This window comes from Lithobates pipiens, unplaced genomic scaffold (assembly GCF_037356315.1).
Source record: "Lithobates pipiens isolate NorthernLeopardFrog02 unplaced genomic scaffold, aLitPip1_a1.2 Scaffold_10, whole genome shotgun sequence".
NCBI classification, from domain to species: domain Eukaryota; kingdom Metazoa; phylum Chordata; class Amphibia; order Anura; family Ranidae; genus Lithobates; species Lithobates pipiens.
The window spans coordinates 173,231,751-173,258,725 of NW_027507686.1; the positions used below are offsets into that span (position 1 = coordinate 173,231,751).

The following is a 26,975-nucleotide window of genomic DNA, read 5'->3' on the forward strand; positions in this document are numbered from 1 at the left end:
TAAATAAAGTTTTTTATTTTAAATGCTACAAGATTTAATCGAACAGGCCAAATCCCATATCTTCATCGGACTCCTCAGACTCATCTTTCTTCTCTTCTTTCTTTTCTTCAGCAGCTAAGTAAAATAAAAAAAATAAAAAATGAACAGTTGACAAATTAACATTTATTTCAGTCATAGGAATCATACTGCAGTCACATTTACCACCATCACGTTCTGGTAATTTCATCTTGCACAAAAGAAAATATTTTACTACTAGTCAACATTACACCTTTTACCATAAGACTACTCTAACAGGCTGGCACATGGAAAGTCTAACCAGATCCTCCTGTCAGTTTTTCACATGGACCTGATCGGAAGCACCATGTAAGTATATAAGCAAGTAAACTTAAAAGACGTGTGTCCATTTACATCCGCTTCCCTCAGAGTCCATCCAGGAAAAAAAATAAAATAAAAAATTGGAATAGGTCTAAGCCCCATTTTTCACACCTAAATGTGATCAATAAAGGTAGTCTGATGTACACAGACCCAAGTATGTTTATATCGGGACACCTATGCATCCAAGATAGGTCTGGAAAACTCTTTAATGGAGCCAATTACCAAAAGAACATGGATCCATCCATCATGTTCTGCTCCATTTCAGCAGGGAATCTGCTCATGTATGTCAATGCTTTTAGAATAACCCTGTGACTGGAGACAAACCTGTTGCGTTTGTTAAACATTAAGGCCACATCCAGCTTCCCCCCCCCCCCCCCCCCCCCACCAGTAACAGGTCCTGGAACATGGTCATTTTAGGGACCACTCCCTCAAGTCCAGAAAATCTACCTGCCAACTGTCTACATTTGGAACATACATGACTGACAAGTCTGGAACATGATGATCTGCCCTGTACAGGATCCGATCTGCCTCACTTGCCACAGCAAGATTTCTGGTTGTACGCCTAAATGAATGCCACCATCATGGCGTTGACTGATTGAAACCAGATTGTATGACCTTCCATTAAGTTGGTCAAATGCTGCCCAGACAAATTGTCTAAAAATGCATAATGTTGACCAGGAGACCAGATGCCTCTGACCACAAAGTACCCTGAATCCTCTGGGTGCCCAGGACCCAACAGGCTGGCATCCTTTGCGAGGAACCTCCAAAAGATGGTTAAGCACTTGCGAGTCCTGAGCCACCATGTCAGGGACAGCCTGGTGCTTGGCGATTGTCTCTGAACAAACATTTGTCCATCTTAATGATGTTGTCAAAGGCTCTTCTAAAGAGTTGCTGTTCCTTGATGCAGATTAAATGCTTGTTCGTCAGAAAAGTTCTGCAGTCTAGCATTTCAGCCAAAGAGTCATATGCAGCAAACTGCCACACCTGAAATGTAACACTACACCCATCTTTTTCATGTGTTCTATAAGCTAGGGATCAACTATAGCAGCAGTTAGATCTCTTAAGGGATTTTGATCAGAGAGACATGGTTTGACAAAGTAGAGTTACAGTGTCCCGCCTTGTAAAGAATCCATAGTAAGAACAAACTAGTTTTGCACAAATACTTGCATCCTGTTGATGAGGCCAATAATCGCTTATTGGGAGAAAAAACCCAAATCAGGCAGATTCTGATTGCCATAAAAATTAAAAGTCTGCAGTCTTGGGAGCTTTAATCAACCCATAACAGAAAATAGTATTGCTAGAAGCAACAGGGCAATCCTCTAGTTTCAGAGGGGTGGGAAATAAGTCAAAGAGCCAAGATGGTCTCATTTAATTTGGGAGTAAAAGCAGTAGGCTGACTCCATAGGGGTAAGCTCATCAGTCATCAGATTCTCTGCCGCCAATGGTATAGAAGCTGCTAAGGAGCTGCGGGGCAAATCAGATATAGAATCTACAGAAAGCACTCAGCAGTGCACCTGTGGCCTCTGCAAGCAGCTCCAGAATCATTAGAATGTGAGCTGGGGGCATCAAGCACAACACAACTGCTCAAACCTCAGCCTTGGAGGAGAAGGAAAAAAAAAAATAAAAAATAAAAAGTCAAGTCTGACACAGCTGATCTGCAAAAAAGTATGCCTAGTCCTAGGATCCTTTCCCATGGTGCTGCTCTTGTGTTTACATGAGGCTACCCCTGATCCATCACATTTAGGTTTGGATAAAGGACAGGTTTTTTTTTTGGACCTGGAAGAACTCAGAGGTAGGTGGATGTAAAATGGACACAAGTCCATTTACTGTTTATGCCCACAGGATCTGTATTGAGCTTACAATTAGGTCCACCTGAAAAACTGACACAGGGACCTGATCTGAAAGCTCATGTAAAATGAGCTTAAGCGTTACTTCTAAGGGAATCCAAACATAGGCATTCAACAGTAGCAGTGCATATGCAGCTATCATTTTCATTTACATTTTGCCAAATCTGCGAGGTAGAGGTCTTCAATCAGTATGAGCCTCACGTTTTAAGGAGGTGAGACATTTTTCAACACAGATAACTCCAGGTTTCTTTCAGATTCCAGTTTGAAAGCCATTTTTGGCCTGCATCTTGCCAACCACCCTTACAAGGACTTCATTCTGGCAAGATCCACAGATATTTGCATAAAACATATTGAAAGCTACCATTGCAGCTACCACATTTAAGAACTGGTAAGCTGCAACATATTACATTTTTGTTCTTAGGCTTAGACATAATTTAAAGCAGGGGTCAGCAACCCATCACCAACAATATTTGACTTGTTGGTTAATAAAAGTAAGAGTAAAGTGCACTATTCAAAAAGCCCTCCCTATAAGCAGCAACTCTAATCGTAATACTACGATAATATAAGTTATGTGTAATGGTGAGCTGCGCTAAAAGAAAAAGAAAATCCTAAAATTGTATCTGTGTATGGAGCTTAGAAATCAAAACGCCAAATAGCCTGACTAAATGAAAAATAAAATGATATCCCCATCTAAATCAATTCATATGGTTGAAAATATTAATGATCGGTGACAAGGGATTATAATATATAAAGTGTGAACATGAAATTAAATAATGATTAAATACATACGTGTTATAAATAAATCATCATTCGCATAATTCAGATGTGAAAAAAAAAAAAACAAATAATGAAAACACTGGTGTCAAATCACGCAAAGAAAACCCCACCAAAAAAGGACCTATCAAGGATCCTTAAATAAATACAAAAGAATTATAAATGAGAAATGGGACAGAATATATACATATACCTCCTATAAATTCAAACATAAAACAATAATTAGGACAAAAATCAATTTAATTTAGCGAATAAACAAAAAAGGAGAAATTAGTCCACTGAAGTCCAAAATAACAAGCAATAATAGTGATGAATCGTCCAGAGTGAAAAATGGAAGACTGACACCCACGTGGGTGTCAGTCTTCCATTTTTCACTCTGGACGAATCATCACTATTATTGCTTGTTATTTTGGACTTCAGTGGACTAATTTCTCCTTTTTTGTTTATTCGCTAAATTAAATTGATTTTTGTCCCAATTATTGTTTTATATGTTTGAATTTATAGGAGGTATATGTATATATTCTGTCCCATTTATAATTCTTTTGTATTTAAGGATCCTCGATAGGTCCTTTTTGGTGGGGTTTTCTTCACGTGATTTGACACCAGTGTTTTCATTATTTGTTTTTTTTTCCACATATGAATTAGTTATGCGAATGATGATTTATTTATAACACGTATGTATTTAATCATTATTTAATTTCATGTTCACACTTTATATATTATAATCCCTTGTCACCGATCATTCATATTTTCAACCATATGAATTGATTTAGATGGGGATATCATTTATTTTCCATTTAGTCAGGCTATTTGGCGTTTTGATTTCTAAGCTCCATACACAGATACAATTTTAGGATTTTTCTTCTTTTAGCGCAGCTCACCATTACACATGGTTAATAAAAGTGTGTGGGTAGATCTCCACCTCTCAAAAGGTTACTACCTACCTCTGCTTAAAGCAGTATATTCATCTTTCTAGTGAAAAATCACTCACAAATAATGTATGTATGAGACGATGAAATACTGAGCGGTAAAAACATAGCCAAGATAGTTGAAAGAAATTACCTGGTGCAGCAGATGCTGCAGGAGCAGCAGAGCCAGCGGAAGCCACTGCAACAGCACCTCCAGAAGGCATGCTTGCCAACTTGGTGTTACCTGTAAAAACAAACCAATTTATTTCAGCTACAGGTTGTGATTTCTTGGCACCTGGAAATAAACAACTTTTTAAGTCTACATTTGAACGCACCAATTAGCCATGCATGCACAAGTACAAGTGATCTACTCCTCAAAGCTTGCAGAGATTTTTTAAAAAGGCTAAAAGATCTACCTGTTCATTACAAAAAAAAATAAAAAATGTAACAGCCACTTCACTAAAATGTGGTATAAGCCCAAACCTTGAAGTCAGACATGACAGCATGTGAAGCAAATCCTAACAAGGAGGACAAGGAAATAAACGTTTCCAAGCACAAGAAACCTCCATCAGGATATTCTTTTAACCATTTGTGTCACCTTAGACAGAATCTAAGGTTCTAGGTTGAACTGGATGGACTAGTGTCTTTATTCAACTTTACCAACTATGAAACCCTTTCACACTTTCACGAGAGTTTATACTAAAAGACATACGGAGTCTACCATTGTCTATATCCCCTTTCTGAAAATGCTATTCTCCCATTACTTGAATGACTTCAATAATGAGTCACGGATCCAGAAAAGTATTCAGATCAGGGATTTGGGCTTCATTCTGACTTTTACCGGCATCTTCTTACCAGGTCAGTAACCCAATATTGTAGAGCTAGGGGCAGCCAGGCAATAATAAAGTCAGCAGTGGCAGGCTCTGCATTTGTCTCAGTACTGGGATAAATGAAAAACAGTGAAGGTGGTGGAGGTCTTTAACTTGTACATTACTTCTGCACCTACATAGAGCAAACTCATTTTGTTTCTTCATGGGATTTTTTTTTTTTTTTTACACATTTATGAACCTTTGTGCCATAAAGATTTTTGTGATCATTTATGTAAATAGGAGTTATGTTTTGGTAGAGAAGATTTTACTTTAATTTTAGTGTGATTTAACTTCATTTTGCAGCTTCACATGTCATCTGCCTGAAGACCTGAAGCTGGTAAGCACTGCAGTGCCAGAAGTTCAGAAACAGGAAGAGGACAAGGCATCCCTGCAGTGAAGATTTCTCCAAGGCTCAGGCTGCCTATATCCTGGATGCACATTGGAAAGATATATAGATCAATGTTATGTATATTTATTTGGAATCTTTAAGAGTGGGTTGTACACAAATGTATTCACACTTTATGCATTAGAGATGCGGTACATGTTCTATGCAAAAGTATGTGACTTTTTTATAGCGCAGCACAAGATTTGTTCTATACACTTTTGTTGCCACAAAGTGTTCCTGTTTGCAACAGACATTCTGCAAATTACCTTTTACTAAAACAAGCTACACTTCCCTCAGACACTGAAATCTCATTGTTTACTGGGAAAAACCTTGGAAACGTAACTGAATTAAATACTTGCCAACCGTGTCACGCAGATATACTTGCGGCACAATGGCTCTCCTGAGCGAAATCCCATACAGATATGTCCTACCCGTTTTCTGCCACCAGAGGGCACGCACCCACAGCACGGCAGGAGACCAGATGCACATGGCTGGCAGGCACGACAGCACAGGGATTTGTGTGTGTAAAACACAAATCCCTGGGCTGTCAGAAGAGGAGCCATATCAATTCTTCCTAAGATGTAGGAAAAAAGATATGGCTCCTCTCCTAGTTACTCACATCCCCACACAGAACATGCTGAGGGAACACACATTTAACCCCTTGATCACCACCTAGTGTTAACCCCTTCCCTGCTAGTGAAATTTACACAGTAATCAGTGCATCTTTATAGCACTGATCGCTGTATCAATGCCAATTGTCCCAAAAAAAAAAAAAAAAAAAAAAAAAAAAAATTCAAATGTGTCTGTCGCACGATCGCTAAAAATTGCAGATCACCGCCATTACTAGTAAAAAAAAAAAAAAAAAAAAAAAAAAAGATTAAAACCCCATGCAAATGCCATAAATCTTTCCCATAATTTGCAGACGCTATAACTTTTGCGCAAACCAATCAATATATGCTTGATGTAATTTTTTTCCCCACCAAAAATATGTTGAATATTGGCCTAAACTGATGAAGAAATTTGTTTAAAAAATTTTTTTGGGGATATTATAGCAAAAAGTAAAAAAATCCTCTTAAAATTGTCACTTTTTTTGTTTATATTGCAAAAAACTGCAGGGGTGATCAAATACCACCAAAACAAAGCTCTATGTGTGGGAGGAAAAAGTTTGGGTACAGCTTTGAACAACCGTGCAATTGTCGGGTAAAGCGACGCAGTGCCAAATTGTAAAAAAAGTGCTCTGGTCAGGAAGGGGGTAAAATCTTCCGGGGTTGAGGCAGTTAAGCTGGATGGGCTCTTACCATAAAGTGCAAGACTGCCATTTACGACAGCTCCAGTAATTGCTTTGCCTATTGCCCCTTACTTCAGGTCCTGCGATGCTCCTTTTTGAAAATTGGACAGTCATTGACAACACAACTGCTGTGCTTTATTCTCAGAATGTCGTGTTCTGTCAAAAGCGCCAACTCGCCAAAATCTCCAACCACGTCACTTCCGGCGACTCCAACAGCAGTAATTGTAGATCGATGACCTGGCTGTTTTTACAGAACACTGGCTAAGGAGTAAAAAAGTTCCAAACAAAAACCAACCCACACCCCCCTTACAGTTCATCCATTTCAAGCTGGTCTGTCTAAAAAAGGCTCTGATCTGTAAAATCATGTCCCTGTTGCCTAGAATGTGGTCTTTATCTTATTTTTCACTATAGATAAAGGTTACACCATTATGTATCTAAAGCTCCTAGAACACAAAATCCCCTGAGAGAGTTCTTGGAAACTTCTCATTAAAAGCCATCATAGTGTCAACTGAAAAATTATGTTTTTGTTCTCAAAACTTCTAAGGAGGCTGAAAGTCAAACAGCAGTAAACCATCTATAAAACTACCCACAGATATAAGATGACTAGATCCCCGGCTGCATGCATCACCTACTACAGTACAACTCCCATTAGAATAGATCTGCTGTCAATAGGATTTCTATTATTAATATGTCAGAGAAGAGACTTTTACCATGAAACAGTCATTACAGAAGAACCTTTGCATACATAAAAGTCATTCACTGCGCCTGAGGGGGGGGGGGGGGGGAGAAGAAAAAATAAAAACGAATGTCAACACAACCTTATGTTCTAAAGCAGCTTTTCTCAGCCGGGTTTCATAAGTGGTCCAGACCACCACCCAGCTGACTATGATCTAGCATGTGGGACAAGTAGAGCCTCTCCTCATCCCTCAGCCAAGGAGCCAATAACACTAATCTTAGCTGGAAGGAAATCATTCTTTTTATTGACCACTGATATAAAGGCAGCCTTTTCCTACAGACCACCAGTGTAAGGGGGTCCTGCCTTGAGAGATCAGGGCAACTAATAAAGAATACCAATTTAAGGGGGTATTCCTGCATTAGGGTAAACGATCTCCCAATAACACTCCAACGCTGTTCTCTATAGCGGTGCTGGTCTGTGTCTCCCCTCAGCGGAAGCCATTGGCTCCTCCTGCGGTCAATTAAATCCTGTGAGCAGGAAGCAGGGCCAAGCAGCGCTGTGTGTGTCTATGGATATACAAAGTGCTGCAGTTTGTCTCAGGAACAAGCCTGCAGACATGCACCCAAAGCAAGCAGCTTGCAATGGGGGCACACACAGAAGAGGAGCCAACAGCGCCAGCTGGAGACCCAATAACAAGAGGTTTGAGTGTGTAACATTGTGCAGATCAGGCAAGTAAAACATGTTTATGTTAAAAAAAAAAAAAAAAAAAAATTAACTTTACAACTGCTTTAAGGGTTCCTCCAAGGTGAAAAGATTGTTTTTAAGTGATTTAGGGAAGAGGCATAAGTCAGAGACTCTTGGCAATTTGTACAGAGCAGTCTGTAGAAAAAGTAAACCCTTCCATGCTGTGTTTATAGGAGAAATAGCATCATCACATCCCTGTCAGTATAGAGGTTAGGAAAGATCAGTTACAGCTCAGTCTAGCCTTTTCCTTGGCACCCCCAGATGTTTTGGAACTACATTTCCCATGATGCTCATCTACACTGCAGAGTGCATGAGCATCATGGGAAATTTAGTTCCAAAACATCTGGGGTGTCGAGGTTCGCCATCACTGTTCTATAGTGATCTTATCACTGCCAGCAATAAATCACCATTAGAAGTGATTTGCTGCAGCAGAGCTGCATGGGTTAGTCTGGATATGGCCTCCACTGAGCCGATCCAGCCGCCTCCCCATGAAATAAAGTAGGAATATATACTCTCTAAGCTCTATATCTCCTTCTCTTCTAAATATAAATGATTCTCTCCAGCTCTCACACAGTCTTACGTTAAGTGAACACAAGGTCAGTTGAATTCTTAGCGACCACAAACCTGTGGAAAAGTCACCATGTTACCAATTTGTGCCCCAATCAACCCAACTTAAATCTCATCTGCCTGTCACCCCAGTAATTTATGCAACCATTTTCCCCTGTGTGCGCTGCAATGTAGCATTGAAAAGAATAAAAAGACTCCCAAAATAAAAGGCATGTGTTAAACCGTACCACGCTACTTCATTACATAAAAAGGGTTGCACTAATGTGATATCATTTATACATATAGTACAAATTTTAATTCAACTTTGGGGTAAATATACTTTGGTATGTAAATGAACTGGTTCTATTGCAAATTACAAAAAAAAAAAAAAAAAGTATCCAAATTTGCTTTCAAACAAAGCCCAATCTGTTCCAAAAAATATGCACTTAGGGTATATTTCAAAACCTAAATGATAGTGAGGTACAGAGGCATCGCAAAATAATAAAAAATAAAACCTCTGGGACTCAAGGGGATTTTGGAGAAAAGACCCAGAAGGCTGAGGACATGACCTTTACACCAGTCCCCTGCACCTATTTCCTAGGATGAACCTTTTGTTTACTGTGGAATTAGATTATGGTACATGCATATTTTATTTTGTTTGGCAAATCACATTTGTTTTTAAAGCTTAATGTTCAACACCCAGGGGAAATGTGGTGCATTGTACAATACTAGTAAACATTTTTCCAAGATAACTAGACCCATTTTGTTTTTGAGCACACTATCTACATAAAAACCCATACCACTCAGATTGCACTCATTTTACCCAGCCAAAATGTTTCCCAAAACCAGGTAAAGTGAAGCTGTATTTTGCATTGCACCGTCATAAATGCCTTTGCACAGCCAGCTTATGCCCGCAGACTGTCCTATGTACACCAACCTTTACAAAGCCCATTGCCATCAATATCCAAAATGAGCTTTATGAGGCCGACATTTCACTTTCAGCAAAGACCCTAGAGGATACAATGGTGGTTGTTGCAACTATCTCGCACGGTATTTGCTTTCAAACTATTTTTTTGGGGAAAAAATAAATAGGTTTTGTGCTAAAAAAAACAAAACAAAAAAAATTGGATTTTTTGTACTCGCCGTAAAATCCTTTTCTCTGTAATTCACCAACCAACACAGCTCCTCTCTTAGCCATTGGGTTGTTATGCCCATTACTAGGAGAATACTAGGCATTAGTTGCAATACAAACACCAGAACTCTTTAGTTGCCCCCAGGGGGCAGTCCCTTGGGCAACAACCCTCCAGCCTGCCATGCAGTCATCAGTACGTCAACAAGCAGTATAACGTAAAGAGAAAAAAAGGAGGGTGCTGTGTCGGTCGGTGAATTAGAGAAAAGGATTTTACGGCGAGTACAAAGAATCCCATTGTCTCTTATATTCACCGACCGACAACTCCTCTCTTAGCCATTGGGACGTCCCCAAACAGTGCCAAACGAGGGATGGGAAAACAGCATAGAAACTTCAGCCACCATAGCAAGTGGGAACTAGCGAAACTTTACCCACAAAAAACAGTGCGTGGAGAAAACCACCACAAAACCAGGGTACCCTCAACAGGAGTGACTACCCACAACCACACCAAAAACTGCGGAATGTAATGCAACAGCGCATTAACTTAACGGTACTGCATTTATCGAAAAACCAGGAAGAAAACAAAAACATATTGCATATTCAATTGCAACTATATGGCCGCCTGCAAAAATTTGCGGCCAAAACAGGCATCAGTCAATGCACTGACGTCTACCTTGTAGAACTTTGTAGACGTGTGGACAGACCACCAGGTTACCGCTTTACACACCTGAGCAACAGGCGCTTGGTGTCGGAAGGCCCAAGACGTTCCGATTGCCATTGTGGAGTGGGCCGTGACTGGAAAGGGGGACACCTGCCCGTTCAAGGCATAGGCTTGCACTACAATCTGTCTAATCCACCTGGAAATGGTGGAGACCGCCATGCCTTTCTTTGGGCCAGCCATTGAAACAGTGAGCAACTTCCGAAAGGGAGCAGTGGCAGACAAATACACCTTTAGAGCCGGAACCATGTCCAGAGCGTGAAGGGCCACTTCCTTAGGGTGTTACGGCTTAGGACAAAGATGGTAATAAAAACGTCCTCATCAATATGAAAAGCCGAGACCACTTTAGGCAGAAAAGATGGTTGTGGATGCAAACACCACCTTATCCTTGTGGATAACCAGATAAGGTGACTTGCAGGACAAAGCCGCCAGTTCCGAAACCCTCCTGGCCGATGTGATGGCCACTAGAAACACCACTTTCGGGGAAAGGGTCAACAGGGGAATCTCCCTAATATTTTCAAACAGCAGCTTCAAATCCCACTGGGGTAGCGGTGGACGTACTGGAGGGACTACATGTCCCACCCCCTGAACAAATGTACTCACTAATGAGTGAGACGCCAGGGGTCGCTGAAAAAAATAAAAAAAGGACATCCAAGGCTGATATTTGCCTCTTAATGTTGCTTAACGACAATATCTGGTCTACTCCTTGCTGAAGGAGCAGCAGGATCCTGGATATAGAAAAAACACGGATGCCATCTTTTCTCCTAACACATGGAGATGTAGGCCTTCCAGGTACGACAATATATCTTCCGAGAAGAAAATTTCCATGCCCTCAACATAGTTGGGATCACCGAGTCCGACAGTCCTCGGTTCCTCAACACCTGGCTCTCAATAGCCATGCCGTTAAAGCCAACGATGGTAAAGCAGGGTGGAGAATCGGACCTTGAGACAGAAGGTCCTCTCGTAACGACAGTCGCCATGGGGCATCCGCCACCAGGCGCTCTAATTCTGTGTACCAAGGACGCTGAGGCCAATCTGGGGCAATCAGTATTACTGGGATCCCCTTGTCTTCCACTCTGAGAAGCAGACGTGGTAAGTTTCAGTGGGAGGAAAGGCATAGATCAGCTGGTACCGATCCCACGGAGCCACCAGCGCGTCTGCCCAGGGATCTCTTGTTCTGGACACTAATCTCTGCACCTTCCAATTGAGACGGGAAGCCACGTCTGGTGTGCCCCACCTCCGGCACAGTAGCCTGAATACCTCCGGATGCAACGTCCATTCTCCCAGGTCCAGCATCTGGCGACTCAGATAGTCCGCCTGCCAGTTCTCCACTCCCGGGATGTAAATGGCCGACAGGGCCAGTACGTGTCGCTCTGCCCACCAAAGTATGCAAGCGACCTCCCATGCGGCGGCTGAGCTTCTTGTTCCCCCTTGGTGATTGATGTATGCCACAGCCGTTGCATTGTCTGATTGGATCCTGATGGGATGCCCCTCAAGTCTCATCGACCATGTGGAGAGGCAAGAAAATGACCGCCGTTGTCCTGTATAGGAAATTACCAGGAAAATGGCCGCTGAAGCCCAGGAGAGCATGCTGCCCTTGCCCACACCTAAAATGGCACCCGAAAGCAGCTACATGAAGTACAGGGAGAACAATGGCGGTGAGCACAGCGCTGCGCAGGACACCAGCATGGCCTCACAGAAACCTTCCAGGGGCATGAAGACAGGACCCAGCTAGCCAGCGCAACACCCCACCCCCCCCAGGTGACACACACACACAAACCACTCAGCAGCTACATGCAGCATCCCCCACAGGGAGGGAAGATAGGGACAGTGAGAGAAGAGAGGGAGGTGAGGAACTCCCGAATCAACCTCCCAGGGAATGCCCAGCCCCTCCGAGGTAAGGAGAGCTGTTCTTACCAGTCCTGAAGGGCTGGGAGACATTCCATCACAGACCAACTCACTGATCAGTACAGGGTGGCTGCTGGTCCAGCATACTGTGACACAGACATCAGTAACCCGCTCATATGTATGCCCCGGAGCATAAAAGCTCACTGACCACCTCTGGAGTGGAGGTTTCGTCGTGGCCTGCCTAGCACGTAGCTGCGGCCTGCACACGCTCGATAGCTGGACTGGGGAGACTACAAGGATAAGAGTATCCAGCCTGTCACCCAGCCGGCTGTTGATAGTAGATCACAGGATCAATCTTCTTGCGCAAAAAGTCACGCTTCTGCAGAAAAAAAGCACGGACTGATGGGCCCGCAGGGTTCCCAAGTCCTTCTTCACTAGGCAAAATAAAACTGATTACTGCATGGCAAGCTGGAGGGTTGTTGCCCAAGGGACCATCCCCTGGGTGGAACTAAAGAGTTCTGGTGTTTTATTACAACTAATGCCTAGTATTCTCCTAGTAATGGGCAAACAACCCAATGGCTAAGAGGAGCTGTGTCGGTCGGTGAATATAAGACGACAATTCAGTAAAGTTAACCCACTTTTTTTTGCATAATGTGAAAGATGAAGTTACGTCAAGTAATTAGATACCCAACATGTCACGCTTCAACACTGCACACACTTGTGAAATGGCACCAAACTTGGGTACTTAAAAATCCCCATAGGCGACCTTCAATTTTTTTTTACTGGTCAAGTTTTGAGTTACAGAGGACGTTTAGAGCTAGAATTATTGCTCTTGCGCCAACGTTCCCGGAGATACCTCACATGTGGTGTCAACAACGTTTTCATGTGTCTGCGGGACTTGCGTATGCATTAGCTACTGCGTGCGAGCACATGGGGGACAGGGGTGCTTTACATTTTTTTGTTAACTTTACTTTTTTTTTTAGATTGACACGTTTATTCTTATTACAAGGAATGTATACATCCCTTGTAATAAGAATATGGCATGATCGGTCCTCTTTACAGTAAGATATGGGGTCAATAAGACCCCACAACTCACCTCTAGGCCGGGAAGCCTGAAATTAAAAAATAGCACGATTGATCTCGGCTTCCCAGCCGAGGCTGTTATGTCACGCCCGGTCTCTGAGCAATCATAGAGACTCAAAGGACCATCTGCTCCCAGGGCCGGCGGATCCCATCTCCGACTCTACGATGGAAGCGGGAAGCGCTTTGAAGAGTATAGTAGTTTAGTAATTGTATATGTGCACCCTCATCCCATTAGATTAGAGAAAATGTGGATATCTCCTATCTCCCAAGGGAGACATCAACAAAGGAAGGAGGTGAGTATCGGGACTATTACGGGGCACATGAAATATTTTTTATACACAAGAAATGGATATCAAGACAATAAGTCATAAAAAGACAATTTATTTAAAGAAAACAGATAAAAATGAGACATATAAAAATATATAAGAAATCTCAAAATACAGTTGGTAGAGACTCGTAAGGTGGTTATTCAACTAGTTTCGCTTAATTGCTTCATCAGGATAACACCCAAGTCTGCAGATATACAAGTATAAACATATCATTAGTGTCAATGAATACAAAGCTTACAATTTAATAAATTAAACAAATCTGGATTATTAAATTGTAAGCTTTGTATTCATTGACACTAATGATATGTTTATACTTATCTGCAGACTTAGGTGTTATCCTGACGAAGCAATTAAGCGAAACTAGTTGAATAACCACCTTACGAGTCTCTACCAACTGTATTTTGAGATTTCTTATATATTTTTATATGTCTCATTTTTATCTGTTTTCTTTAAATAGTCTTTTTATGACTTATTGTCTTGATATCCATTCCTTATGTATAAAAAATATTTAATGTGCCCCGTAATAGTCCCGATACTTACCCCCTTCCTTTGTTGATGTCTCCCTTGGGAGATAGGAGATATCCACATTTTCTCTAATCTACGATGGATGCAGTGAGTTGGCAGAAGCACCGGAGAGCCATCCCCTCTCGCAATAATGATCAAGCAGCGGAACAGCCGCTATGATCATTCTTATGGTGTAGGGAATTGCTGGCTGAAAAGCAGATATCTGAACGCCTGTAGCTGCAGGAATCAGATATCACCGCTCAAACCCGAGGAGGTCATTTGATGGGAGGCAGGAAGCAGTTAAAAAGTACTATGTTATTCCCCCCCCCACTTACCTAGGTAGATGCAGCATTGCTCCGATGCTGCATCTGTCCCCCAGCGCCTCTGCACCGAGCTATCGAATATTGCCGATGGCTCGGTTCTCACAGCTCCTTGAACAGAGAGCTGCCGACTGTCAATTATGCTGCTCCTCGCTCACTGGAGCTCTGAGCTGTGGAGGGGCGGGCATCAGCTTTATTCAGCAGTCCAGATTCTAGTGTGCCAAACCTAAAAAGTAGTCATTAAACTACCAGAAGAATGGAGACCTTGGCTTCCTCTACCCAGTCAGGACCTTACTGGGTCTTTTGTTACTTTATGTCAGAAGGGCGATAGTGATGCAGTGGAAGTCTGCTACTGTTCTCACTGTGCAGTATTAGAAATCTTGCATTAATTTAGTAAATCCCCTGTATAAAGACACATACCAATCTTGAGGCTGCCCCAAGAAATTCCACAAGATATGGGATACCTGGATCAATTCTACCACTTGGATGTGTATATCTATATCAGATGTGTATATCTCTCAGACATATTCCTCCCCCACCCCTGCGTGGATACCGTTGTCTCCATTTTTTACATTTAGGATTTTAGTTCTACTGGTGCCACATTATGCAGATGAGATCCTCACTATTTTGAGCGCCCCCCTCCCCATAAATGGCTATGAGATACAATTGTTCCTTTGTTTTTGTCTTCTTTATTGGACCTAGTCAACTGAGCGGGATCATAATGCTTTGTGAGCAATCGTGACGTTATGTTTTACTGATTTGTTGTGTCTTTTTAAATATAAGCACCTAGAGTTGGGGTATGCCCCATGGGCTGTTTTGTAACCATTACATATACTCAAAACTAATAAGACATTGAAAACAAAGAAAACCAGATGAATTGGTCATGTTTAGAGAGGCCTTGGCTGCAGGTTTCACAGGATGAGCAAAACCCAGATATAAAGTCTCTCACATTTAATCTAGTCCACAAGCGAAACCCAGCAGGTACAAAAACCAGTAGGTATTAGGATGGACTTTTGAAATGTTCCATAGAAGCACTATGAGCACCTGTGCCCAATACACAAAATATGGATGAAGCAATCAAATTCACAGCCATTCTGGACAATAATTGTTTTTTAATTTTTTTTCAAACCTAGCCTGACAACATCCAAGCTGGTCAAAACAAGCCATTATCTTCACCATCTGCTGCACTGATTCTAAGAGGTATATGAACTAGAGGTCGACCGATATTTGCCGTTTTTTAAATAATCGGCATCGGCCGATTCTGCTGATAAAAAGCCGATTCTACAGCGGGACTTTGAAATGACTTCTGTAAGAAGTCAGTGTGAGTTGCTGAGTTGTCATAGCAACACTTTCCTCCTCTCTGGGCAGACTGCCAAGCAAAGAACTAAAATGTTACAATGTTTACACTGAATGAATGAAGTCATCTCTGTGTAGAAGTTCTCAGTTTAACCATTTAAATACTTTTCTTACACTTGTTGCTTACAAGTAAAAATCCTGTATTTTCTGCCAGAAAATCACTTAGACCCCCAAAAATTATATATATTTTTTTTTATCAGAGATCCTAGGGAATAAAATAGCGGTTGTTGCAATATTTTATGTCACACGGCATTTGCACAGAGGTCTTTCAAATGCATTTTTTTGGGAAAAAAAATACACCATTTAAAAAATAAAAATAAAATAAAAACAGTAAAGTTAGTCCATTTTTTTTTTTTTTGTCCAAAAGTTTTGACTACCCGTTTTTACTTAATATATAGGTTTTTTTTTTTTTTTTTTTAATCTAGATCATACATACAAGTAAACTGATTGGAGGTTTGTTTTGTTTAATAAATGTTTAAGTGTAAGAAATTTTCTGTATCACTAATGAAGGCTGCTTTCACACTGGAGCGGGCAGGCGTTGATGGTAAAACGCAAGTTTTAGCGGCGCTTTACCATCATTTTAGCGGTGCTATTTGGCTGCTAGTGGGGCACATATAACCCAGCTAGCGGCCAAGGAAGAGGTTAAATGCGCCCATGAAGCACCGCTTCGGCAGTGGTGCCCATTCATATCAATGGGCAGGAGTGGTGGAGGAGCGGTATACACCACTCCAAACGTGCTGCTTGGAGGACTTTTTTTTAAAGATCCTGCCAGCGCATCGCCTCAGTGTGAAAGCACTCTGTCTTTCACAGACTGCAGGGGAGCCATTTTGCAGGCACTTTACAGGCGCTATTTTTTGCCCAAAAGAGCCTTAAAAAACGGCCCAGTGGGTAAGGTGTGTTAGATCAAGGGGGATTAAAAATAAATAAATAAAATCGGCCTAACATATCGGCCCAAAAAAAAAAAAAAAAAAAAAAAAAAAAAAAAAAAAAAAAATCGGCATTATATATCGGCTATCGGCCACCATGATTTCTAAATATCGGCATCGGCCAGAGAAAAACCCATATCGGTCGACCTCTAATATGAACTGTAAGCAACTTTGGCAGTGCTCAGCCTTTTCATAGGCAGCTATGTATGTTTTGTATACAAGAATATAAAGCTAGTGCTGCTCAGCCCAACTGCTTTGTTCTGGGTGTGAGATGAAAGTCTCTGTACCACAGCTGGAACCCGACACCGAGTTGTACGTAGCTGAAGCAGGGATACCCGCATCCAATTCAGGCTAGTGTAAACCCAGCCTAAATGTAATTTCTACCTGCAGCCTGGTTCTATTGCCATCTGCATGCCTGTCACTTTTGAGAACTTTTCCTGACCCGAGACATAAAAAAGGTGACGTATAAGCTCTAGCACACAGCCTATGACTGACAGCCTCAGCACTGTTCCTGTATTGTGTTAAAAGGGGTTGTGTCCCTCCAATCAGCGCTTACTGAGCTCTGAAAGTTTAATTTTAGTTCCTTGCTTTCTAGAAGCGCAGAAAAGCTGTATAAATTCTGCACTTTCAATGGCTGTAGATAAATGGTTGCAACTCTTGTGGGAGGATACGTTTCATCTCTGTGCATCTCCTGAGGCTTCGACACTTCACTGGGTATACGCAAGTGCCTTTCACAGGGGCTGTCCGGTCAGGTCTGCCTGTCAGTTTTTCAGACGGACCTGATTGGACAGTCCATTCCCCTCTTTGGAGTGGCGAATTGCCTGCTGACACCCAATGCTATCCGATCCTCTCTGACAAAACCAGACAGATGGAGGTCCAATTTTCCATCCTTCTGGTGGAGCGGATGAAAACAGACAAGTGGTCCGTTTTCATCCAATCTCCCCATAGAGAGCGGGACTCTGTCCGTCTCCATTCTGCAGTGAGTGGAGACGGACATGTCATCCGCCTGTTCAGAGCGATTCCCTGCTGAGAAAACTAATCCCGCAGAACAGAGGCACCTGTTCTAAAGATAAGAGTTTAAAAATACTTTATTGAAATAATTATATTTAAAAGAAAACGAATAGTCAGACCACAATCCTCATTTTCTAGGGTTAATGGTCATCTCCAGGTGCAGGAAAGGCATCAGGGATATATTTAGCCATCTTCTAACACTATCCTATCACCACCCTCAACACAAAGGAAGGCAAGATTGTGCTGTATTTTAACAGTCCTCCTTAGCCTTCAAGAGCAGTCTATGCTGCATTAAAGGTGAAGCTCATCTTTTACATAAACTGGCCCATGCAGATAAGGGGCTCAAGCAGTGTGTCGTTTGTAAAAAAATATTGTTTAATATGCCATATCTGTAGGCCGTTTCTGACACCCGTTAAGCCTGGGCGATATGCTCCCAGTGTTTACAGTACTACTTTACGGCTAATTTTCACAAACGGTAACATGCCTACCAAAGCTGTTAAATTATTTTTCTCCAGTCACAGCAATGGCTCTCCTATCACACATCCCCACCAGGATTTTTATGCTGCTGTAGCCACTATCTCATACCCTCAATAACTACAAAAAGCACAGTGAATCTCCTTTGAGGACAAATATAGCATAATTTTAGTTGTCTGGCTCAGCAGCCATTTTACTGAAGCCAATGTCCTAACATTAAGCTAGGACACGAACTTCATAGGTGACAAATAAGGACTAAAAAGCTATGTTTTTTTTTTTGCATTAAACAATGTTTTTACAAATGGCAGTGTGTATTTTTAACTACCCGGACCCTTATCTGGATAGGCAAGCCTATGTAAAAGGTGTACTTAGCCTTTAAAGTGCATGTGTTGCTGAGTGAATGAGACTGGCAGCAAAAAATAAAAAATAAATATAGCACTGAAAACTCTCAAATGGACAACATTATTAAACTTCAAAGCTAGTTACCAATTCAAGCACAAACCTAATTAGTTGTACCTTTGGCCTAGTACACATCAGAAATGAGAAAGTTTCTCACAGACATCCTTTCCCTTTGAGGTTTGGGCATCAACTCCAGCCATAAGATAAAAACACAACTGCTTCCAGGACTTACCTTGAGCAATCACCTCATCAATCTTCTTGCCTTTCAGTTCACTGATTATCTATAAAGGGGGGGGAAAAAAAAAAAGAAATGGAAAATGGTGTATTCTTATTTTATTTATGATTAAAACTGAACTCTGGTGAAGAGAAATACTCCCTAGCGGTTGGGCTCCAACTACATTACGAGGGTAAAATGGTGGTTTATGCCTCGAGTACCAGTAACAAAATTGTATCCTCTCCCTAATGATCAAGTTTGCGGGCAGTCCATCTGTACTATGCAGGACTATAGGCCCCGCATTGTATTTGAAGAGGTCAGTGTGTGGTTGCTGAAGCACCTCTTAACCACTTCAGCCCTGGATGATTTGGCTGCTCAATGACCAGGCCATTTTTTGCAATTCAGCACTGCGTCACTCTAGAATCAAAGAAAAGTGGTGCTGCGCTGTTCCCAACAAAAAGTCACTGCTAAAGGTAGCAGTATATAGGAAATTTCCATAGGGATAAATCAATGTGTAGGAATAACTATACACTTCACTGCGTCACTCTAGGTGATGAATACGGTCTTAGGACATTGTACCCAAACAAAATGGACATCTTTTTTCTCCCCCAAAGAGCATTCTTTTGGTGGTATTTGATCACCTCTGCGGTTTTTATTTTTTGCGCTAAAAACAAAAAAGAGCGACAATTTTGAAAAAAAATAATATATCTTGTTACTTTTTGCTATAATAAATTAGACACATTTTTTTCCTCAGTTAAGGCTGAAATGTATTGTTCTACATATTCTTGGTAAAATCGCAATAAGCGTATATTGATTGGTTTGCGCAAAAGTTATAACGTCTACAAAATAGGGAATTCATGGCATTTTTTTAACTAGTAATGGTGGCGATCTGCAATTTTTATCAAGACTGACATATTGCGGTGGACAAAATGGACACTTAACATTTTTTGGGACCATTGACAATTATACAGCGACCAGTGCTAAAAAAAATGCACTGATTACTGTATAAATGTCACTGGTAGGGAAGGGGTTAAACACTAGGGGGCGATCAAGGGGTTAACTGTGTTGCCTCACCATGTTCTAACTGTAGGGGGGATGGGACTGTCTAGGAGGAGAGATCAGTGTGCATACTTAGTATGAATACACAATGTCTCTACTCCCCTGAAAGAATAGGGATTTGTACATTTACACACACAGATCCTGATTCTCGCTGTCACGATCGATCGCGGGTGCCCGACGGTTATGGCGCCTGTCGGGCACTCGCTGCAGGCGTGCGCCACCCACAGAGCACGCCCCTAGTGGGGAAAACGACGCAAGGCAACGTCCATTTTCCCAGCCAAGCCAACCTTCCGCAGTAGAACTGTGGCGGCTGGTCTGGAAGTGGTTAAAGAGGAGATTGTAGGGACGCAACTAACAGTGTGTAGAAAGCTTTCTACAGCAGGGAGTTTTTACCTGTGCCCTAGGCATACACAAGCTTTTAACCCTCAGAGAGCCCTTAAAAATAGTTTTTTGTTTTGTTGGTATTTAATCACCACTGAGTTTAATTTTTTGCTAAACAAAATAGTGAAAATTTGGTAAAAACAAGACAAGTGTTAGTTTGTTATAAAATTTTGCAAATTAAGTTTTTCTTCTTCACTGATGGGTGCTTATGAGGCTGCACTGATGATCAGAGTAAACAACGCACTGACAGACTTTCCTGATATTGGCTCTCCTTTGATCTGTTCACACCTGATCAGCTGTGATTGGACACTGCTGATCACATGGTAAAGGGCCAGTGTAATTGGCCCTTTACCCCGATTAGCTGTGTCCCAAGGACAGTGTTCACAGAGTGCACCCCATGCATGCCCCACGAGGCCAGGGTTCTGGGAGGACGTCCATGGACCCCCTGCCAAACTGGCCCACACTGCATCGTCTTTTGGCTTTAACGCAGTCTGCAAATGGTTAAAGAGACCTATGACACTTTATGGGGACTGTCATTACTGAAATTTCCTTTAGCCTAGGTTCACATTGCAGTCATTTGGAAGGCGATTTTACATGTCAAACCGGCAGCCATTGCTGGCTTTTTTTTTTTTTTAGATTTACTCCGTGATTTTGCTCCCGATGAGCGGTTGTCGTGCCGCGAAATGCGTCGAGCCTTTATCATTTTTTATTTCTACTTTAATCATGGAGCAATAAGACATCATTTGATTTCATGTGTATTCAATATAATTTATTATGACTGTGTACTATATGCATTGTCATTGCTGCTTTTTTCAAATGTTAAGATCTATCGGATTGTGATACATTTTTATACACTGTATGTTTATTTAAGATCCACCTTGTAGAGGTTTGATGCCCAAAATGTTTTATGGTGGATTATGGATTATGAAATATGAATAAATGTTAGGGCTGCAACTATTATTTTCAAAATCGATTAGTTGGCCAATTGTTTCGATTAATAACCTAAAAAAAAAAAAAAAAAAAAAAGTTTGCTGCAATTTGCATTTTGTACATATTTTTTGGGCCAATTTGTTGGGCAGATTAAAAAACACAAATTGCCGCAAAAACGCATTATTACATGCTTTTCTGCAGCTTCTCCATTGAACCAAAATAGCACCGTTTTGCGTTAAAAAAAATAAAAAATAAAGTCCTCGTCTTTTCCAAATACGCAGCAGCTGAAAAAAATCAAGTGTCCCATAGGAAACCATGTAAATGAACTTTAGTGAGTTTCTGCAAAAAAACACCAAAAAACACAGATGTGACCCAGGCCTGAGATGTTTAGTAACATAATGGGGTTAAAAAAACTAAAATTAATACAAAAAGAGCAAATAATCGCTACTATAAGGGGTTAATTTTTTACTATGGGACAGTGAAAGTAATATTTACAGTAGCGATTTGCTCTTTTTGTACTATAAAGGGCTAATTTTAGTTTTTTGTTAACCCCATTATGTTAGTGGCCGACTATTCGATTATGAAAATAGTAATCGATTAATTTCATAATTGATTAGTTGTTTCAGCCCTAATAAATGTAATTTTCTAGTCGCTTGACCAACTTTTTTACTTGCTGTGTGCTTCATCTAAAGTCCCACCCTCTTCCCCCCCATTTTTAATTGCTGGCAACTACTACGTCCGAATCGGTGCGACGCCGATTTTGCGGCACCAAAACAGATTTCTGTACTACTTTTGGTGCAATTTCAATAGACAGCAACCTGCACAGTTGTCTCTGAAAAAGCCCCCCCGAAGTTGGGACTGACATGTGGGTATGAACTCTCACGATTCCAATCCTGCTGTCAGTGTGAACCTGGGGTTAAGAATATTTTTCCTCTAGCTGTCAAAATGTTGCCTTGGATTTATTGCTTAGTATCTGACCTGGAACAAGCATAGTGTTTTGACAGATTTGAATACGCTTGTTCCAGGTCTGTGATTAAAGAGTATAGAAAACAGGCAAAATACATTTTAAAGAGGGGCAGAAGCCCCTATACTTTAAGGTGGATCACCACAAATTTAAGAGACTCGATGCAGATACCTTATCGGCACGCTCCTTGTCTAGCTCAATGCCAACACTGTCCAGAATCTTCTTCAGGTCAGAAATTGTAGGGTTGTCATTACCGCCGAGAACGGCCAAAAGATAGGAAGCTATGTAACGCATCCTGTTTGGGAGAGAAAAATATGTTATTAAAAAGTGGAAGTAAACCCTCCTATCTTTCAGTCAAGGAAGCTGCCATCTTGGTCTCTTTCATCTTCAACTGCCATGATGCTGCACGTGATCAGTTATGACACCAGCCATTGGATGGTTCGACAATTTGGTTGAGAGCACATCCAATGTCACAGTTAGCATGCCGGGAATGTAACTTTTTTGAAACTTAAATCAATGGATTTACTTCCACTTTAAAGTCTCTGGAAATATGTCTTTTTAGAAAACATGTAGCTCGCCTTTGGTACAGACTGCAATTTTCAGTGACTTGGACCCTTTCCTGACAATGTAATTGACAGGGAAGGCGACAGCAGCTCAGCCCTAAATTCAGCCTTACTACTGCATGGACATGTAGTTCCTGCATAACACAGATTCTACTTTAGGAGTCACTTGGTAACTAGGACCAGGAAAAAAATATTACGCTTTCTCAGGTTCTCCTGTGTCTAAACATATGTGCTTTTACATGCGTTTATCTTATCAGTCTACGGATGCACAATTTTCACTAAATGCAGGCAAGCTGAACGCACCTAAACACAGTGGGGTCATTTATTAAAGCTGGAGAGTAAAATCTGGTGGAGCTGTGCATAGAAAGCAATTAGCTTCAGCCCTGGTTCACTGTGCCACCGATTCCCAAACGTAGTAGTTTCCGCACCAATTTTGGCGAGTTCAGGGTGTGTTTACAATAGATGTCTGTGCAGGAACTTGCACAGGTCTATAAAATCGCCCACTAAGTCAGGACTTGCATGCGGGTATGAAATTTTGCAAGTTCAGCTGAACGGTCAGTGTGAACCTAGGCTAAAGGTTTTATCAAAGCTTAAAGAGGGAGTAAACCCTGATGAGTTTACTTCCTCTTTCATTCCCTGCAAAGGCAAAGCATAATGCACTACTATGCATCGCATAGTAGCCCATTATGTGTCACTTACCTGACACAGGAGCCAGCGAAGTCGCCGCTGTCCCCTGTAGTCCGCCGCATCCATCTTGTTGGTGGGGTCTCGCAGCTCCGTCGCTGTCATTCGGCGAAGCCGCGATGACGTCACTCCCACGCATGGGAGCCGACACGCGCGGCAGCTCCGTCGCTGAGAATGCCGCAATCAGTGCGCCTGTGAGCCGCTGTCTACGGTGCATGCGCCGTAGACAGTGGTGCCCGTTTTCGGGCAAAAATCTCCTAAACCATATAGGTTTATTGCTTGAATCTAGGCTTACCTGTAGGTAAAAGTGGTTTGTAAGGGTTTACAACCACTTTAACTGAACAAGCTGAAGTTAGAAGATGATTGGCTACTACGCACAGCTACACCAGATTCTGAGTGCACCAGGTTTAGTAAATCTCCCCCAGGGTGATTGATACCATTCAGGCCCCATTCACACCTGCGATTAAGGTCATCAGCAGATTCCTACCACTGGAGTCAGAGTGCACCAGCAGCTACAGCCTCTTAGTCTGTACAAATCAATGAAGAGTGATAGGGGCCGTGACTGTGTGCTACTATTCTTTGCCTGCAGTCAAGGACAGATGAGCGACCCTTAAAGTGATTGTAAAGCCTTACAAACCACGTTGACCTACATGTAAGCCTAGATTAAGGCTTACCTGTAGGTCCAAGAAATATCTCCTAAACCTACATGGTTTAGAAGATATTTACAAAAAGACAGGCACCTGTCTACAGCGCATGTGCCGTAGGCAGCGGCACGCAGGCGCACTGGGCATGCCGTTAGTGCGCATGCGCGGAAGTGACATCGCTGCTCCGGCGCTGTGAGTTGCCGGAGCAGCGATACCCGGAAGAAGATGGACGCTCCGTGCTACAGGGGACAGCGCTAGCTCCTGTGTCAGGTAAGTGACACATAATGGGCTACTATGCGATGTGGGCCACAAGAGCCGGTATCCTATAATATACTGTCCCCCATCGGATAGTGTCCGCGCAGTACACAGATTCCGAAAATAGCCGAAGATGAACGGCGCCTGCGCTTTGAGTCCAGGTTCTATCCCCACCATCCAAGTGGCCATAGAGTTGGAATATAAAAAGAGCCGAGCACAGCGAGGGACCCTCTAATTTTCCCATCCCTATGTCCACTTGAATGGTGGAGCTACCACCTCCACTCACAGCGCAGTTCATCTTCGGAGATTTTCCGAAGCTTCGTCTGCTCCGGTTCGGACACTATCTGCCAGAACACCGGCCACAGGCAGGGCACAAGTGCCGGCCACAAGAGACTGACAAGCTACAAGAGTTTTTGGAGACTGGGGAAATGCTACAGGAGTCAGGCCTCATTTACACCCGATTTACTATGGAGAGTGAAAAGGTGTATTGCCTGTTTTAACCCCCCCCCCTACATACCAGACAACTGGGTGTGCTGTGTGTAATCTCAGCGTTGCCCAATTCACTTAAATAGGCCGCTTTTAGCGGGCGGCGGTATAGGATGCGAACATCAAATGCTGCATCTGCAGTTAAAACAGTATAAATGCAGCTCAACTGCAGGCATTTACCACCCCCCAATCACTGCAAACAAGCCCTTATAGACCGGAGATATGACATGAGACTTCTAGAGAACCCCACTATACCAGGGCCACACAGAAAGGGCCACACAAATTGCTACAGGGCCATAAAGTCTATGGGGAGACACAAGACTCAGGGGCCGAGCGAGGAGATGTGACTGGCCTGTACAGCACAGAAAGAGCCTCCTATAGTCACACAGCCCCCCTCCTGGCCATACAGTCACACTTCTCTAGGGAGGTGTACATTCACATTACTTTACACGTCCTCACCACTACCGGGGAACGAGGGCGTCATAGAAACTATTATTCGGTGTAATGGGATGAGCCCTCTAATGTAGTGCGGGGACTGGCGGACATAATCCCGCACTTCATTCACTAACAACGTTATCAGAGATCTGATACTCTATAGGTGAGGTATACGGTGTATCACTCCGCACATGCCGGGACTGCCCGCACACCGCCGCCTTCTGCCGGAACTACATCCACTTCCCGGGCTCTCTGCGCCTCACACAGCCTCCCGGTTGTTTCTACCAGGTAACCCTCCGCCAACTTACTTCACACAGGACTTTGTAAAGCGCCGGAGCGGAGAGAGTCAGAAGAACGCGTGTTTCCTCTATGGAGGGCCGGGGAAAGAGGGAGGAAGCCGGACAGGGAGGGACTATGCACAGGAAGACCCGCCTGACAGAGAATTCTGGGTGTACAGCACCATCTTCCTCCACCCTGACGGTGAATTCTGGGTGTACAGCGCCATCTTCCTCCACCCTGAAGGGGAATTCTGGGTGTACAGCGCCATCTTCCTCCACTTTGACAGAGAAATCTTGGTATTTAGCACCATCTTCCTCCAACCTGACAGGGAATTCTGGGGACAGAGTGCTATGACAGTTAACTCTGGGGTTACAGCTCCATTTTCCTCCAACCTGACTGGGAATTCTGGGTGTACAGCGCCTTCTTCCGCCACCCCGAAAATTTATTCTGGGTGTACACCACCATCTTCCTTCACCCTGACAGGGAATTATAGGTGTTCAGTGCCATCTTCCGCCACCCTGAAACGAAATTCTGGGTGTACAGCACCATCTTCCTCCATCCTGACAGGGAATTCTGGGTGCACAGCGCCATCTTCCTCCGCCCTGACAGGGAATTCTGGGTGCACAGCGCCATCTTCCTCCACCTTGACAGGGAATTCTGGGTGCACAGCACCATCTTTCTCCACCCTGACAGGGAATTCTGGGTGCACAGTGCCATCTTCCTCCACCCTGACAGGGAATTTTGAGGCACAATGCCATCTTCCTCCACCCTGATGGGGAATACTGGGTGCACAGTGCCATCTTCCTCCAGCATGACAGGGAATTCTAGGTGTACAGCACCACCTTCTTCTGCCCTGACAGGGAATTCTTGGGGATACAGCACCATCTTCCCCTGACAGGGAATTCTGGGGGTAGAGCGCCATCTTCCTCTACCCTGACAGTGAACTCTGGAGGTACAGTGCCATCTTCCTCCACCCTGAAAGGGGAATTCTGAGTGCACAGTGCCATCTCCCTCTACCCTGACAGGGAATTCTGGGTGTACAGTGCCATCTTCCTCCACCCTGACAGGGAATTCTGGGGTACAGCACTATCTTTCTCCACACTGACCGGGAATTCTGAGGGGGTACAGCATCATCTTCCTCCACCCTGACAATGAATTCTGGGGGTACAGAGCTAGCTTTCTCCACCCTGACAGGGAATTCTGGGCTGCAGCACTATCTTTCTCCACACTGACAGGGAATTCTGATGCCGCGTACACACGGTCGGAAAATCTGTCGGAAGGAGTCTTATCGGACCGTGTCGTCAGATAATCCGACTGTGTGTGGTATGCATCAGACTGATTCCGTCTGAATCTTCGTCCGACCCAATTTTCCAACATGTTGGAAAGATTTCCCGACCAACTGGGCCGGACGGACCTAATCCGATCATGTGTAGAGCATTTTCATCGGACCAAGTGCCACGCATGCTCACATTCAAATTCCGACACGGAAGCGCTCGTTCAGGTAAAACTACTGCTCGTAAGCGATATAGCACATTCGTCACGCTGCAATGTTAAAAAATCATTCATCAAGCG

The 26,975-nt window shown here is 42.9% G+C and overlaps 1 protein-coding gene across 1 annotated transcript; it reads right to left on the reverse strand.

The window, feature by feature from the left end:
• On the reverse strand, window positions 1-25,591 carry RPLP2 (ribosomal protein lateral stalk subunit P2). The gene is made up of 5 exons (XM_077459912.1): window positions 25,433-25,591; window positions 22,229-22,352; window positions 18,742-18,790; window positions 4,059-4,148; window positions 1-114 (listed from the first exon to the last, which is right to left on the reverse strand). Exons 2-5 carry the CDS (start codon window positions 22,349-22,351, stop codon window positions 35-37), a joined length of 342 nt encoding a protein of 113 aa, XP_077316038.1. The 5' UTR covers window position 22,352; window positions 25,433-25,591; the 3' UTR covers window positions 1-34.
• Between the last annotated feature and the right edge of the window lie 1,384 nt (window positions 25,592-26,975).